This window comes from Amphibalanus amphitrite, unplaced genomic scaffold (assembly GCF_019059575.1).
Source record: "Amphibalanus amphitrite isolate SeventyFive unplaced genomic scaffold, NRLGWU_Aamphi_draft 000019F_arrow, whole genome shotgun sequence".
Lineage (NCBI taxonomy): Eukaryota > Metazoa > Arthropoda > Thecostraca > Balanomorpha > Balanidae > Amphibalanus > Amphibalanus amphitrite.
Window position 1 is genome coordinate 867,119 of NW_024881515.1, and position 14,831 is coordinate 881,949.

General features: G+C 48.8%; 1 protein-coding gene across 2 annotated transcripts in view; it reads right to left on the minus strand.

Moving 5' to 3' along the window:
- Window positions 1-14,831, minus strand: part of LOC122389450 (integrin-linked protein kinase homolog pat-4-like) — a 32,942-nt gene that overhangs the window by 3,512 nt on the left and 14,599 nt on the right. For both annotated transcript variants that reach the window (XM_043381534.1, XM_043381546.1), the window contains exons 6-7: window positions 6,272-6,467; window positions 5,672-5,915 (exon numbers count right to left, since the gene is read on the minus strand). In XM_043381534.1, coding sequence (XP_043237469.1) covers window positions 5,672-5,915; window positions 6,272-6,467 — 440 coding nt within the window. The remainder of the gene's footprint in view (window positions 1-5,671; window positions 5,916-6,271; window positions 6,468-14,831) is intronic.

A 14,831-nucleotide genomic window follows, 5' to 3' on the forward strand; every position in this document is an offset into this window, starting at 1 on the left:
TTTTGGTCAAACTTGCAATTTTTGCCCGTAAAAGCGCCGCGAAACTTGGCATAGCTTGTCATACATCAATTTCTAATCGCGTGTGAAATTGTGGAACCCCGGTCTCAGAAGTTTAGGTCACCCAGTTCAGGTATATCCTAGATGCTCGAAACTCGGGTTATTGCATGAGCTATATCAGCATGAGCTACCTACACTGTATAGTGTCGGACTATCGCATCAGAAGGCACAGAAGAATATGCTTTATAAACATTTTTTTTTTTTGCAATTTTGTCACCGCTTCAGAGCTACAGTAGATGCCCGAGTCCTTTGAAAGTTGCAGTGCACGATGTAATAAGGCCATTGGGAGCTACAACTTGTATGTCTCGGAATCTTTTAAGTTCATCCGGACTTAAATCCCCCAAGAAATCGTTCGGGTCGGAGTTTTCGAATTGTATCACAAAACTTCGTCAGCGTGTCGTAATCGGGTTCGGGGGTATCGGTCGCAAAATTGAGGACGTTTTACGACCGATTGGATTCCCCGTAATGAGGTACATCGAAATAGGTAGGCACCCTTTTTATGCAAAAGTATCAACTTCGAAATTTGACCTTTTACCAGACCTTGACCTAACCTCCACCAGAAAGTAACCTAAACCGTCCCTCATGGCTGTGTAACCAAAACCATTGAGTTGGAAATGAAAAATAAGCCACAAAACATGCATCACACGGCCCTAGTAAAGTTGGGGTCATGTGTTGACCCTTGGTGACCTGACCTCTAGGCTACCTGACCTGGTATCAGTGACGTCTTTTAGCAACATCTGTACTAGGCAACCAACGCTTTATCGATGATTTTCGATAAAATGCCTTTTAATCAATGTTATAACGCATTGTCTAGAAGGCCCGTGAACGGTGAAAATTTTTAACTTTGACCTGACCTGTGACGTCATCAGTGACCCTGAGGTCAAATAAATTAATCTTCTCAAGGCAACAGGGCTATCGAACGCCGTTTGAGTTTTGCGAATCCGTCCAATAGTTTCGGAGATACGGGGGGGGGGGGAATAGCCCCGCCAGTGTGCGTCTTAACCCTCGCCGGACCTATTGGTTTTCTACATACGCGCCGGCCGAGGGGGGGGGGGGGCGGGTACGACCCCCCCCCTCGCCGTTTCGCCCCTGGTGGAGCTAGCGCGTCGCGGAAAAAACGAGCGTGTGCGCCGTTACGAGACGCAGAGATTGGTACCCGATTTTAAGGTCCTAGGTCAACCGGTGACCTCTGAGGTCAGGTCAAGTGCCCCAAGGTACGGTTCAGTTTTTGGTGAATAACTTCGCAAAAAACGGCCGCAGAGCGCCGATTTTGGCAGCATCGTGTTCGCCTCGCTCAGGCGCGTCGAATGATATACTTTTTGTCCGGGTCAGGTCAACTTGGGGTGTTGACCTCAGGTCAAGGTCAGGTCAGCACCCCCAGGTCACGAAGTTGGTCGAAAGAGGTCATGTCGCATATCATTCGATTCGGCAGGCCTTCCTGAGTCCATTGGTGCCTTCCCGGACTCGCTAGCTCAATTTGATCAAGAGTTATTGACGAAAAACTAATTTGACCTTGATGACGTCATAAATGACGTCACGCAAGGTCAACATTGCAAGTGACGCATCTAACCTTGCAAGGAGTGCATTAAATCACGATTCTGTGTGCTTGAGATAGTTGGAGATCGTTCCCGGCGCCAGAATAGCAGTTTTCATTTTTCCCCATTGACTTATAATGGTGAGGTCACGAAAATGACCTGACCTCATATGACCTTTAGGAAAAATCCGAGATATACAAGTTGTGGGACTCATAATGGATACTAGATCCTGCAAGTTTCATTTCCCTGTGACATCTCCTCTGGCAGTGAGGGCGTTGCGAAGTTGCGACATCTGAAGACCGTGCAGAGGTTCACTTATGACGTCATAGGTCAGTGACCTGACCTGACCCAAAAATGCGGTTGGTGTCAAAAGATGCGGCTTGGATCAAAGGTCAGGTATGCCAAGTTTCAGCTCTCTATCGCCAGCGTGTTTGGAGCTATCGTGAAAAAACCCTATGGGGGGGGCGGCACCCGCCCCCCCCCCCTCGGCCGGCGAGGGTTAAGGTTATGTGATCCGAGGTCAATCTTTGACCTTGACCTTTCGAAGTCAACACATATATGCTACGAGGCGAAATTACGAGAGGACTACGCTGCTGCTAATTGCTATTATGCAGTTTTTGCCTAGCTTTATTGCTTCAAAAGTGATACGTGAAAAACTATCTCTAGAGACATTCTGACTGAAATTCAATCAATTATACATCATTTTGTTGCTAATTCGTTGAAAAACACGGCCATGAAGGTTTCATGTCGCTATCTTTCATAGAGTCGCCAATATTGGCTAAAAAAAAATGGATAATTGCAGCTTTCCCCGAAATTTGACCTTTGACCTGCCATAACTGGATCAAATATTGAATAAGGGTAGAAAATCTACCACCAATCGCGAGTAGGTACTCGTTGAGAACACGTATAATAGTGCATGTATGGCCTAAACTTTGGAATTCATTTTAACCCGCGCGGGGCTGGGGGGTAAATTTTACCCCCCCTCGCGAATTTTTGCGATATCTCAAAAACAGCGGCGCGCAGCGCCGCCAAACTTTCAGTACCTTTTCTTACATCAATTTGACACGTTCCCTGAAAATTTGAGCGAAAGCCGTCGGAAAATTTTTGAGAAATTGACGTTTTAGTGACGTCATGTTCGCCATTTTCGCCTCAAAAACGGCAAAAGTTCAAACGCCGCTAACATCTTCATTTTTAAAGGAATCAAGACGTAAGAAAAAAGGTTATACGTAATTTCACTTTGTTTATCAAATGGCTATCTCGGTTTTTTGAAAATTTTGGATTTTGGCCTAATTTTTTTCAAAAAACTGACTTTTTTGGAAAAATCATTATAAAATCCAAAATTTTGAGTCTATCGAAAAAACCGGAATATGTCAGAGAAGTGGTCTATGTGCACCTACATACCAAATTTTAGAAGAATTGGTTCAAAAATGTGGGAGTTATTCAAAATTTTATGACGTCACGACACACAATTTTTTTGAAAAATGACTTTTTTGGAAGTTCTAGACCTCGTACGGAAACAAAAATAGCACCATTCGATTCGCCGTGAAAAACTGCATCAGATAGACACCTTTTTAGGCCTTAACAACCAACTTCAAAATTTGACCTCACTTGACCTGACCTTGACCTGACCTCGACCTGAAATTCATCCAGAGGTGGTCCATATCACTTATTGAGTGTGCCTATTGAATGCTATGAGTAAAATGACCCATAAAACATGTGTCGCACATGCCCTTTTCTATATTTTGTTTTTTGGTGACCTGACCTGACCTGACCTTGACCTTGACCTCTGAATGATATTGTATGCAACGAATATTGTCTTGGTAGCCTAAGAACACGTTTTGGGCGATCAGTCTCAGTCCATGACTCCATTCTTCGGCAACTACGGTGCAAGGCCGATACTGTAGAAACTTGCAATTTGTACCCTTGACCTGACCTTGACCTTGACCTCAGAATTTAAATTAAGTACATGTTTTTAGTAGTTCGTGATGAGAGCTTTCGATTGGCGTTTGAATTTTCCAAATCGGACCATTAGTTCGGGAGATAACAGGGGGGGTAAAATTTACCCCCCCCCCCCAGCCCCGCGCGTTCGGCTGGAGACCCCAGCCCCGCGCGGGTTAAAAGGGGATAAAAACGCAAGCAACGCAAGCAACGCAAACGCATCCCCTTTTAAAATGAATTCCAAAGTTTATGCCATACATGCACTATTATAAGTCACATCTGGCACTATTATACGTCACATCTGTCATTTGATAATCCTCAATCATCGTTGAGAGCAATCGACTGCATCGACTCTTTGTTGCGAAGCGAGCTACGACGCTTAGTTTCGAAACGCCGGGGGAGTGGTATGAAAAATACACTGCCAGGGCGAGGGTTTTGAGTCAGTCGAACTGATATTTGGTCTCACGTCACTCAGGGTCTATGTCTCCATGGAATTTGTAGGCATTGCTGGTTATTTTCGTTATTTATGTTCAGTACGGACTGGTCAGTACGGTCAGTACGGTCTATGTCAGTACGGTCTACGGCTATGTTCAGTACGGTCCGGTCAAATACGGGCTACGGACTGCCCAGGTCAGGTCAAATACCTATTGTAAAAATATACCTGTTCGCTGTTCGTAATACCACTCACACAAACTTGTGACATCTTTCAAACTTGTTAGTTTTTCACAAGCTCTTCCCGGCGTACTCCCGATCAAGAGTGAGAGGCGCGCGATAGGAGACGCCTGGCTGGGCGCCGCTCATGGATAGATCGTGGGATGAGTCTCCGACCCGTCTGGTCACGGCGAAACTTAGCAGGGAGGGTTCAGAGTAGAGTTGCAAAGTTTTCCCAATGGGCTGCTACCGGCACCGCCCCGCCCCACAAACATTTTCTGGGATACCGGCATGCTACCACGCCCCAAGCAAAAAAAACCGCCAAATTACCGGCATACTAAAAAACCTGCATTCTTGATTCTGGCTTACCCCTAGGTACATGAGATGCCACATTTTGGCAATTTCAGTAACCGCCCCACCCAGCAGCCACCCATTGTCCAACTTATTACAATTCAATAGCCTCTTAGTGTCCAAAGTTTGAATCATATGCTGATATTATTTTTGTGCAAAATCAAAAATACCGGCATGCTACCGGCAAGATATGCCAGATACCACGAAAAAACCTGCGGTAGTGAAAAATTACCGGCATGCCGGTAGTGCGGTAGGGAAATTTTGCAACTCTAGTTCAGAGCACCTCGACGGCGGCCGAACGCCAGTGGAGCGCCGTAACTAATGGGTGTGACACTGTGTCAACAAACGCCGCTGAGTGACGGGCCGAGGGGACCGTCGAAACGCGCGGGCCATACAGCCAGAGACATCTCTCGGCGATTTTATGAACTAGCTGTGCAATGACTTTCAAATGAATAGAACTGCATAGTGATGCATGCAATGATGATTCACTCGACAGGATTGTGTAGAGAATCGATGTCTTTATGATTCCTAGCAGCCACATTTTTGAAATTGTTGTCATGGCTTTCATGCAATGCACTGCAAGATGAAAATTGTATCATGCAAAACATAGTACAACATTTGAAAAAAGGCTTGCTAGGAAATGTTTTCCTTGACTTCGTCAGTCCAAAACTGCAAACATCACAGTCGTACGACAATCCGTTATTGAGTTCTATTCGTTTGAAATTTTGATTTTGTAATATGTTTGTCTAAATTGCTCAGTATATGTAGATTGCAGAACAACGGTAACCACACTGTGATGACGAGGTTAACGTCATTCATAACATATCCAAAAACAAAGGCAATCGAAGCAACGATGCTCTAGATATTTACGAAAAACGTTTCTCATAGCGTTACGCGTGAAACGCACCCTTAAAACAGCTAAGTACTGTGTACCACCTTGCAATAGTCTGGGTGGAAATATGCTCAACAAGAGAAATTGACGAGATAAGTAAGACTCACAATTTGGTCATTTTACACAAAGGATGAAACACAGATAACACGAATTCATGTAGATTAATAGATTAGATCATAACATAGATTCATGTTATCTATGGATGAAACTATGCATTGCACATGAACACGATACCACTGCCACGTACCACGACGTGTCGGCTGCTGAGGTGGTAGTTGGGCACGTTCTTCTCGAGCCGGTGCAGGAAGCACATGCCGCGCGCCACGTCCAGCGCGAAGCGCAGCGCCTGCGCCGTGTCGACGACCACGCCGGAGCCGCGGTGCAGCACGTCGTACAGACTGCCGTGCTCCTGGAACTGGCTGACCACCACCAGACTGGGCGGCGAGTTGGAGCAGCCCAGCACCGGCTGGATGTTCGGGTGGGAGAAAATCCTGACAAACAACGGAACAAGGTGACGGCACCATCATACCATCCAATTTTTATCGCTTATCACGGTTAATTTCAGCCATCACATCCGGCCAAGCATTACATCATCCAGTTTTACAAACCTCAATAGCTTTCATCGCAATCTGTCCCAGCTCTTTCTCATTACATCCATCCAACTTGAGTCAACCTATTCACAGCACCATCACCAAAACGGCCCGGGAGAACTCAAATCCCACGGAGAGCGGATTCCGTCAGAGCAGCTGGGAGCTCAGAAACTCACGTCCCTACCTGAGCCGGGGGAAGCCGGGTCCCAGGCGACCCACCTGAGCTCGTCGGAACTCAGAAACTCACGCGTCCTTACCTGAGCCGGGGGAACTCGTCGTTGAAGTCACGGCTGACGCGCGGCGTGCACTCGCGCAGCGCCAGGATCTTGGCGCAGATGTCGTTACCCTGCCACTTTCCGCGCCACGTCTCTCCGGTCGGCGAGGTGGCGACCTTCACGTGCAGGTTCAGGTCGTTGATGGCGATACCCTTGTGACGGGACAGCGTGGCGTCGCCTGTGGAAAGGGAGGAAATCAGAGTTAAATACGGTGCTGGGTTTGATATGGACATCAAAGACAATAAGTGTTATCAGGGGTGTAACTTTTGCTTTTAAGATGGGGGTGCACTTGGTGATGGGGGCGACATTCAATGAGGATAGGGGCGCTTCCAAGGAGCATAGATGGTGCATATCTCTCAATAGGCGCGCACACAGGATTTTTGAACGGGGGGGGGGGCATGACCTTCAAATGTTAGGGCCAAGTAAAGCTGCATATACCACGACACGGTGTATTGTGCTTCCAGCGACCGAAGACCAAGCACGGACACGGCGACCCGCCGACTGACCCAGTACGGTCACGGTCGCGCCCTTATATAACCACGGCACAGAGCGCATGCGCGGTGACCGCGCGGCGGTCAGGCGGCTCGCCGGCCGGACGGCCGGGCCGCCGACCCATCCTGTTCCACGGCCCCACACGGCCGGTCCGCGGTCACAATATCCCAACACTCCTCCCCCCATAAAAGAAACGTTTCCACTTGGTCAAGTAACAAAGAAACGCGACACACTACGCGACCGGAACGCGACCGGAAATACAAACTGATTCAGACACTGGTGATGCACATCGAGAGCATCCGAGGCCTAGGATTGAAAACGATCTGGGGGGAGCGACACTCTGCCAGACCTGGTCACATACGCGCCCCGCACAGATGTACCCCCATTCCCCACCTGATCTCGGGCCCGCCGGCAGAGGTAGTACAACGCCAGTGGATCCGGTCCAGTCTCCTCGGACCCCGTCTGCTTCCTGGGACGCCAGAGGTGAAAAAAATGTCTAGGCTGTCTCCAACTGAATGAACTAGCATACTGACTCTGTCTCCAGAGAAATCGAAAACTGTTACACGAAAAGCCTTTATCTATTCAACCTTTCCAGCTTTTTTTTAGCTATGAAAGACAACCAAGTTTCGGTAGAAGAAAGGTGGAGTATTTTCAAAAGCACAAAAAAAAAACATTAAAAAGTGGAAATGTAGGTAAGGTTTTTGAATTCAGGGCTGCTTTTTGGGTAGCGTGTCACCTTTAATACCGTCAAAATATATATTTCTGCCATCTGGGCCCACCAATACCCACTGGAAGACTGGCAGTGTTGATATGTTGCCAGCATTTGAAACTTAGCTGTCACGAATGTCTCGAGCAAAAATGCGAAGTGTATATTTGTACTTATTACTGCACTTGGGATTTCCCTACTGGCTTTCACCCTCATCCTTAAATCGAGACATGAGCTCATAGCTATTGCACCGATGTTTTGCCAATGCTTGTAGAACTTGTATCAGACCAGACAAAATCGAACTAAGCCATGCGACAGTGGCCCTGTACCAAGCGTTCGATTACGGACGATCCGCGTGGCGTCCGTATTGGGGTCCGCCTGATGAAAGACGCCGTTGTTCCATTTTATGGCACACAGATGTTACGGTCGGTCCTTGGGCAATGGGCAGCAGTGTGGAGGCTGTGAGGAGATCGGCTGGACGTGGGTGTTGGCGGCTGCTCTGTTTCATCTACATATAGGCAAGGTAATGAAAATGTTTAACTTATTTTGTTGCATCAGTAATACTTATGAAATCTGAATGTTTATATTTTAAACTAGTTCAAAGCCGGACGCAAGTGTCAGCTTTTGAAAGGACTATTGTTCAAACAAATCGTTGGAATTAAGAAGAAATTTACGTTAGCTACTAGCTAGGCTTCCAACATTTTGGTGTACACCCAAGACAGACAAAGCAGGCTAATACCGTAATTATGGTCATAATGACCGGTTATTATTTCAAAACAGAAGGGTAATGAATGAGTAACGTGCAAATGCCTATTGCCTACCGATTCTCCAATAAAAAGCGAGTCTTATTTGAATAACGTCACGCCTGCCTTAAAATGTCTCCCGAATATTCGAGATAAAGTGTTTCTTAAGAATTTTGTTAGTCTATTTCAATGCTGCCGTCGTCGGGACCCCTTCCCCCTCCCTCCCCCGCCGTCCGGTCGCCCGGTCCGCCGGCCGGGCCGGGCCGGGCCGGGCGTCCTTCGGGGTCCGATTTTCAAAGCAGGTGGCGCTGCTGCCGGCCCGAGGCCATCAGCCGCCATGGCCATGGCCACCGTTGGCAGGGGGTAGAGAAATGAAGAAATGAAAGAGATTGAATTGGTTACTCAAATGAACTTAGCATAGATAATGAGAACGTCATATCGCATATCCCTACTATTTTAAAGCAAAATTGACAAACACAATTATAAATAAATGCTGAATCTGCCATGAAGATGCTGGTATGAAAATAAACCAAAATGAAAATAGCATTATTACAATAAAAAGCACCAATGTCAGGCTTTGGTTGTTTCAATCATTGAGATGCACGCACATAGTTATGTAAACTGCTCCCTGACCTTACCTGAAAAGTGCCAGATGGGTGCCTCTTTAACCACCAAGATTGAATACCTTCCTATTTGCAAAATGATGACTTTGCAGCATTTGCTCCTCATCTCCAACAGAAAGGTCAGGAATAGTCCCCATACTATAGGCAAATGCTTGTTGTTAGCCTGCATTGAGGCTCTTCACTATAATCTGCAAATATCAAACCATTTTTATTGTGAAATGAGTAGGTACATAGACACAAGTTTTAGGCATCACATGGGCTGATGCTATAAGACAAGAGACTTTCTGAAGTCCAAACATCAAGCCTTATAAATTACAAACATATGATTTATGAATACCTTACCTACTAATGACTTAATTTATTTTGAATCCTTAAAAAATTCAAAGAATGGAAGTACAATCAACAACAGACATCACTTCAGGTTGTCTGATCATTTCAGCCTGCTTCTTAAGTTGTGAATAAATTTAGTTTTTAAGGAGAAAAGGTAATTGTTTTGCTCATAGCTCAACCTGATATAAGCAAATGTGCTGCTAGAGCTCCTTGTGCTGTCTTCATCTGTCATCAAAGCAGCAAGATTGCCTAAGTGACAGGAATTTTATTTCAGCAATTTAATTGTAAAATATTTAGATGTAGGTAAATGATTGCTAGTATAGAGGATTTACAATCCATACACAACCTGTTCAAATATGATGTTTGGGATAGCATTATCTTTATATTTCCTTTTAAAGTATATGTAGATATAACAAAGCAATAAATGTATTGCACCAACTTTACATGCAGTCATGCTTCAGTTCAGTCACTCAGACCTAAATTCTGAACTGTTAACCATGGGAATATAACATAGGCGGCGGAACGATTTGAGACAAGGGGGGGCACCATGGCTCAAGGAGCCAAACCTAGGGTACCCCCAAATCCTGTTTTCTCATCGGATTTAGGCCACTTATTTTTCGTCACAGCCCTGACACGATGATTTTTTATTTTCTATTATTTTTTTTAAACTAAACGAAAATGGCAGTTCACCCCCCAATGCAGGGGTGTAATTTTATATCTCTTTGTGGGGGCATATGCACCCACAATCCTGAATTATGCCCCCACAATGATGAAAAAGCACCCACAAGTTTTTTACAAGGCTGCAAGCGTCCTTTCGAGAGCACGGTGCCCTTCGCATGCTCTAACGGCGTCCTCCTGACCGTCTCGCGTTCATGGATTATAGCGTTTTTAATCACTCGGCGCCCTTCTGGGAGAATGGCGCACTTTTGACAGCACCGCGCCATTCTCATGGTCTAACGGCGCCCTTCTGGCCTCTCAGCGCCCCTGAACCACATATAGCGTTTTCAATCACTCGGCACCCTATTACGAGAATGGCGCCCTTTTCATGATCTCAAGGCGCCCTAGTAACCATCTGGTGCCCCCACGTCCCCACCAACGTAGCACTACTGACTGTGCGGCGCCCTTCTGGCCTCTTAGCGCCCCTGGACCACATAGCGTTTTCAATCACTCGGCGCCCTCCTAAGAGAATGGCGCCCTTTTCATCGTCTCACGGCGCCCTCGTAAGTCGTAACCGTCTGGCGCCTCCACATTTGGTGCCCCTCCTACTGGATGGCGCCTCTCTACATATTTTTTACGTCCTTCCGGTCAGTGTCCACTTTTAAGCGTGTATTTGCTTAGTCAGACACGTCACTTGAAGCGCCATTCGGCTAGCAATGTTATCAAATTCGGTGTTAATTTAGGCTCCCACATAAAGAATATCTATCGCGCCCCAAAACGGCCTGGCGCCGGGCGCCCCTACAGCTGGGCACCCACAATCATTTTAGGAAAATTACACCCCTGCCCGTGCCCGTATACGCTGATCCTCAAGTACCAATGTGTTTGTCTCTTTCTTATTGTCGTTTGATAAATTCCATTTATCCTACATGTATAATTCCCAAGAAGCCATCGCAGTACTAATCAGTGGCGAATCCCAGGGTGGAGGTAACATGGGTCATGACTTAGGGCCTGGGGTCACCACATGCCTGCCAGGAGCACCACAGGCCTGACAGCCGACAGGGGCACCACAGGCCCGCCAGGGGTGCCCAAGGCCTAGCCGGGGCACCACGGGCCTCTCAGTGGCACCACAGGCCTGTCAGGAGCACCATCGGCCTAGAAAAAGCACTACAGGTCTTCCAGGGGCACCACAGACCTGCCAGGGGCACCAGAGGCCTGTCAGGGACACTATCGGCTTCGCAGGGGAACCACCGGCCTCGCAAGGGCACCATGGGCCTGTCAAGGGCACCACAAGCCTGTCGTTGGCAATTTAGGATTGCCAGAGGCACCACAAACCTGTCAAGGGCACCTGCGTTCTAACAGGGGCACCACAAACCTGCTAAGGCCCAGGGACACCACAGGCCTAGCAAGGACACCACAGGCCTGTCAGGGGCACCACGGGCCTGTCAGGGCCCATGGGCACCTAAGTCATGTCAGGGCCCACCGTAGGCTTGTCAGGGGGCAGGGTAGGTAGGTACCACAGTCTTTCCAGGGGCACCAGCGGCCTAGCAGGGGCACCAGTCATCACATGACTAATCAAAAATAAAGAAAAAACTGAAAATAGGGCACCACCAGAATTAAGTGACCGAAATCCGTTGAGGTTTTAATTTTGGGCATAGGTAGGGGCACCACTTCGATTCATGACCCTCCCCTTGGAGTTTTCCCGAATCCGCCCCTGGTACTACATCAAATTTAAGGGGGGGGCACCTTGCTATTGGTGCCCCCCTTGCAGAATTCAAGGGGGGGCACGGTGCCCCGGTGCCCCCCCCGTTCCGCCGCCTATGGAATATAAAACAAATGAAAGAAAAACGATCGTTTCTGCATTAGCCAATAAACATCAATCAGTGGCGCAGCCAGGATTTGGTTTCGGGGGGGTCATCGCCTCCAAAGCGGGCCCCCTAGTGTGCGGGCCCCCAACCATTTTTCAGAATCTTTCCATATTTCATACGCATTCTGCTGAGCGGGCCCCCTTTACCTATACGATAACCCTGAGCGAGTTTGAATCGGAAAATTTTGATAGAACAATAGCTCGGTAATCACCCGGTGTTCAATTTCTACGCGAATTGACCATGACAGAAATATGTTACTATGAGGTACGAATTCGTATCTTTCGAGGCCGAAATGTGCCCCTTCCGCAATATGCATAGCATATATGCTAACGGAGCTGTTGCCTGCTTCTATCAGACAATATTTAAGTAGTCCCATGTGCCTGTCTAAGTCATCTATTGGCTGCTGTAGAAGATTGTGCCTTTATCCTTCTTCATTACGTAAATTCGATCACAAGAAGTTTTAACCCTCGCCGGCACAGGGGAAGGGTATGATGCAACCCCCTAAGGGTTTTCGTGAATAACTCGCGTAAAAAGCGGCCGATCGCGACAACACTTTCAGTACCCTCGCGTTGATCAGTTTTACACCTACCCTAGAAATTGCATGACCCTGACTCAAATGACCTTTCACATGTGACCTACTGAGACCATGTTTGGCCAGAATTACGATTCGGCGTCGGTATGCCGACTCGCATTAGCCGCGCGTTTGCAGTCTTTTCGTGGTTTCAAGCGTTCAAACATGTGAGTTGATGCTGCTCCCATGCATTAGAGTGGGTGTCAAGGTCACCTGAAGGTCAGGTCAGGTCATTGACCTATGATGACCTCGGTACTTTTTCGAATTATACATGTTTCTAGGCTAGTTTTTGGAGCTGAATTCGAATTTAGCAACCATTTGAATATTCACGAAGTAGTTTTGGTGCCTTCGTAACATGTTACGAAGCTGCTAGAGGCGGCTGACACGTAGGTACTACAAATACCCGGCAGGACCCCTACTGGTTGACCTGACCTGACCTGACCCGACCTGACCTAAATGCATAAAGACATCATCTGTGATCAAAACTAACATGATAACTATTCGTGATCAGCACCCCGAAAAACCCTATAGCAGCCACACTTTACGACGTTCTAACAGGTCCCGATTTTCCCGATTTTTGGGGTCATGGACCTGACCTGGAAGGTCAACCAATGACCAAGAACCTTAAAATTGAGTATCATCGGCTTACTCTCGTCACGGGCAACACGTTCGTTTTTTTCCGCGAAGCTCTAGCTCGATCATGGGCCAAACGCGGGGGTCGTACCAACCTCCCCCTTGTGCCGTCGAAGGACGCAAAGTGGCTGGAATGGCCTGTGCCGACGAGGATTAACGCGCTCATATGGGACATGTATTGCCTTGGGCCGGGTTTGTTGTGGTGTGGTGATGTGGTGACGTAGATTCTGTCTGCTATCAAGGTCCCGGCATGGTGTTACTTAGCGCGGTGTACAGGCCAGACCGTTGCGCCTAGTGCGCTGAAATTTTCACGATTTATAGATCAAGGATGGGCAACGTGCCTTTGAGGGTCTCAGCTCGATCGGATCGATAGCGAGCACATGGCGCGTGCTTAAAAAGTGCAAATTCGCGTCATAGACTTTACAGTACATGTATAAATCGGCTTGCAAAATCGTGCGAAATTGGCTAAATTTGCCCGACACTGGTCCGATCCCCGTGCAGTATCTCGGTAACCGTGGGTCCGATCGGCACGGGGAACACAGTATCGTGTAGACTGTAGAGAATCGAACAGGCTATCGAATGGTGTGCGGTGCAGGGATGGCACGCGCCACGTGCACCCGTGAGGGCACTTATGCTGGAAAATTGACGTTTCGGACAGATTTGGGACTTAATGCTATTTTCGGGTGACTGTTTGACGGAGAGGGTTCTAACAACGCCTGTTGGCAAAAGAAATGCACAGCCTCGCATGGAAAAATTGTGAAAAGCTAATTGATCAAAAACAAGGTGGAACAAATCGCTGGAGAAAATGGTATTTGTTAATGACTTACTTAATTACACAGGTTTTACTGCATAACCTGGTACGTTTGACAAATGAAAATGGCATATTTGGAAAGAGCATTCAATTTTGTCCAAAATCCAACCATCGCTTTTGCATGACGAGCAGCAGTATTCTTAAAAATATAAATGTTTCAAACCTCTACATAGTAACTCATCGATGGCTTTCATTTTTCAATAACCTTCGTCAGCCTTTGTTATAAACTACACATGACATGTTCTATAGTAGAACGCATGCTCATCAGACACCAGCACCTCGATTCGATGGATATTTTTTCCCAAACCAAAATGCATAGCCGTCAAAAAGCAATCGACCGGAATGGATACATAGCCCACGGACACAAGACCAACCAAACGCCCACCGATCGAAAATACACCTTATTCGCGTTGCGGAGCAAGCGGGTCACCCTAGCGGGCCCCATTCAACCGCGGACCCGGGCCCTATCCACAAGGGGGCGCGGGCCCTATCCATATGGGGGCCCGGGCCACGTTCACCTTGGGCTCCGGGTCCCGTCCACCCGGGGCTCCGGGCCCCGTCTACCAGGGGACCCGGGTCCCATCAATCCGGGGGCCCGGGCCCCGTTCTCCCGGGGGCCACCCGGGGGTCCGGGCCCCGTCCACCCGGGGCCCGGGCCCCATCCAACCGGGGTTCCGGGCCCCGTTCTCCCGGGCCCCGGACCCATCCACGGGGGCCGGACCCATCCACGGGGGCCCGGGCCCCATCCACCCAGGGGGCCCGGGCCCGCTCTCCCAGGGGCCCGGGCCAGTTCTCCCGGGGGCCCGGGCCCGTTCTCCGGGAGGCCCGGGCCTTTTCTCCCGGGGGCCGGGGCCCCATCCAACCGGGGGTCCGGGCCCCGTCCACCCGGGGCCCGTTCTCCCGTGGGCCGGACCCATCCACGGGGGCCCGGGCCCCTCCACCCAGGGAGTCCGGGCCCGTTCTCCCAGGGGCCCGAGCCAGTTCTCCCGGGGGCCCGGGCCCCATCCAACCGGGGGTCCGGGCCCCGTCCACCCGGGGCCCGGGTCCCGTTCTCCCGGGGGCCCGGACCCATCCACGGGGGGCCCGGGCCCCATCCACGGGGGGCCCGGGC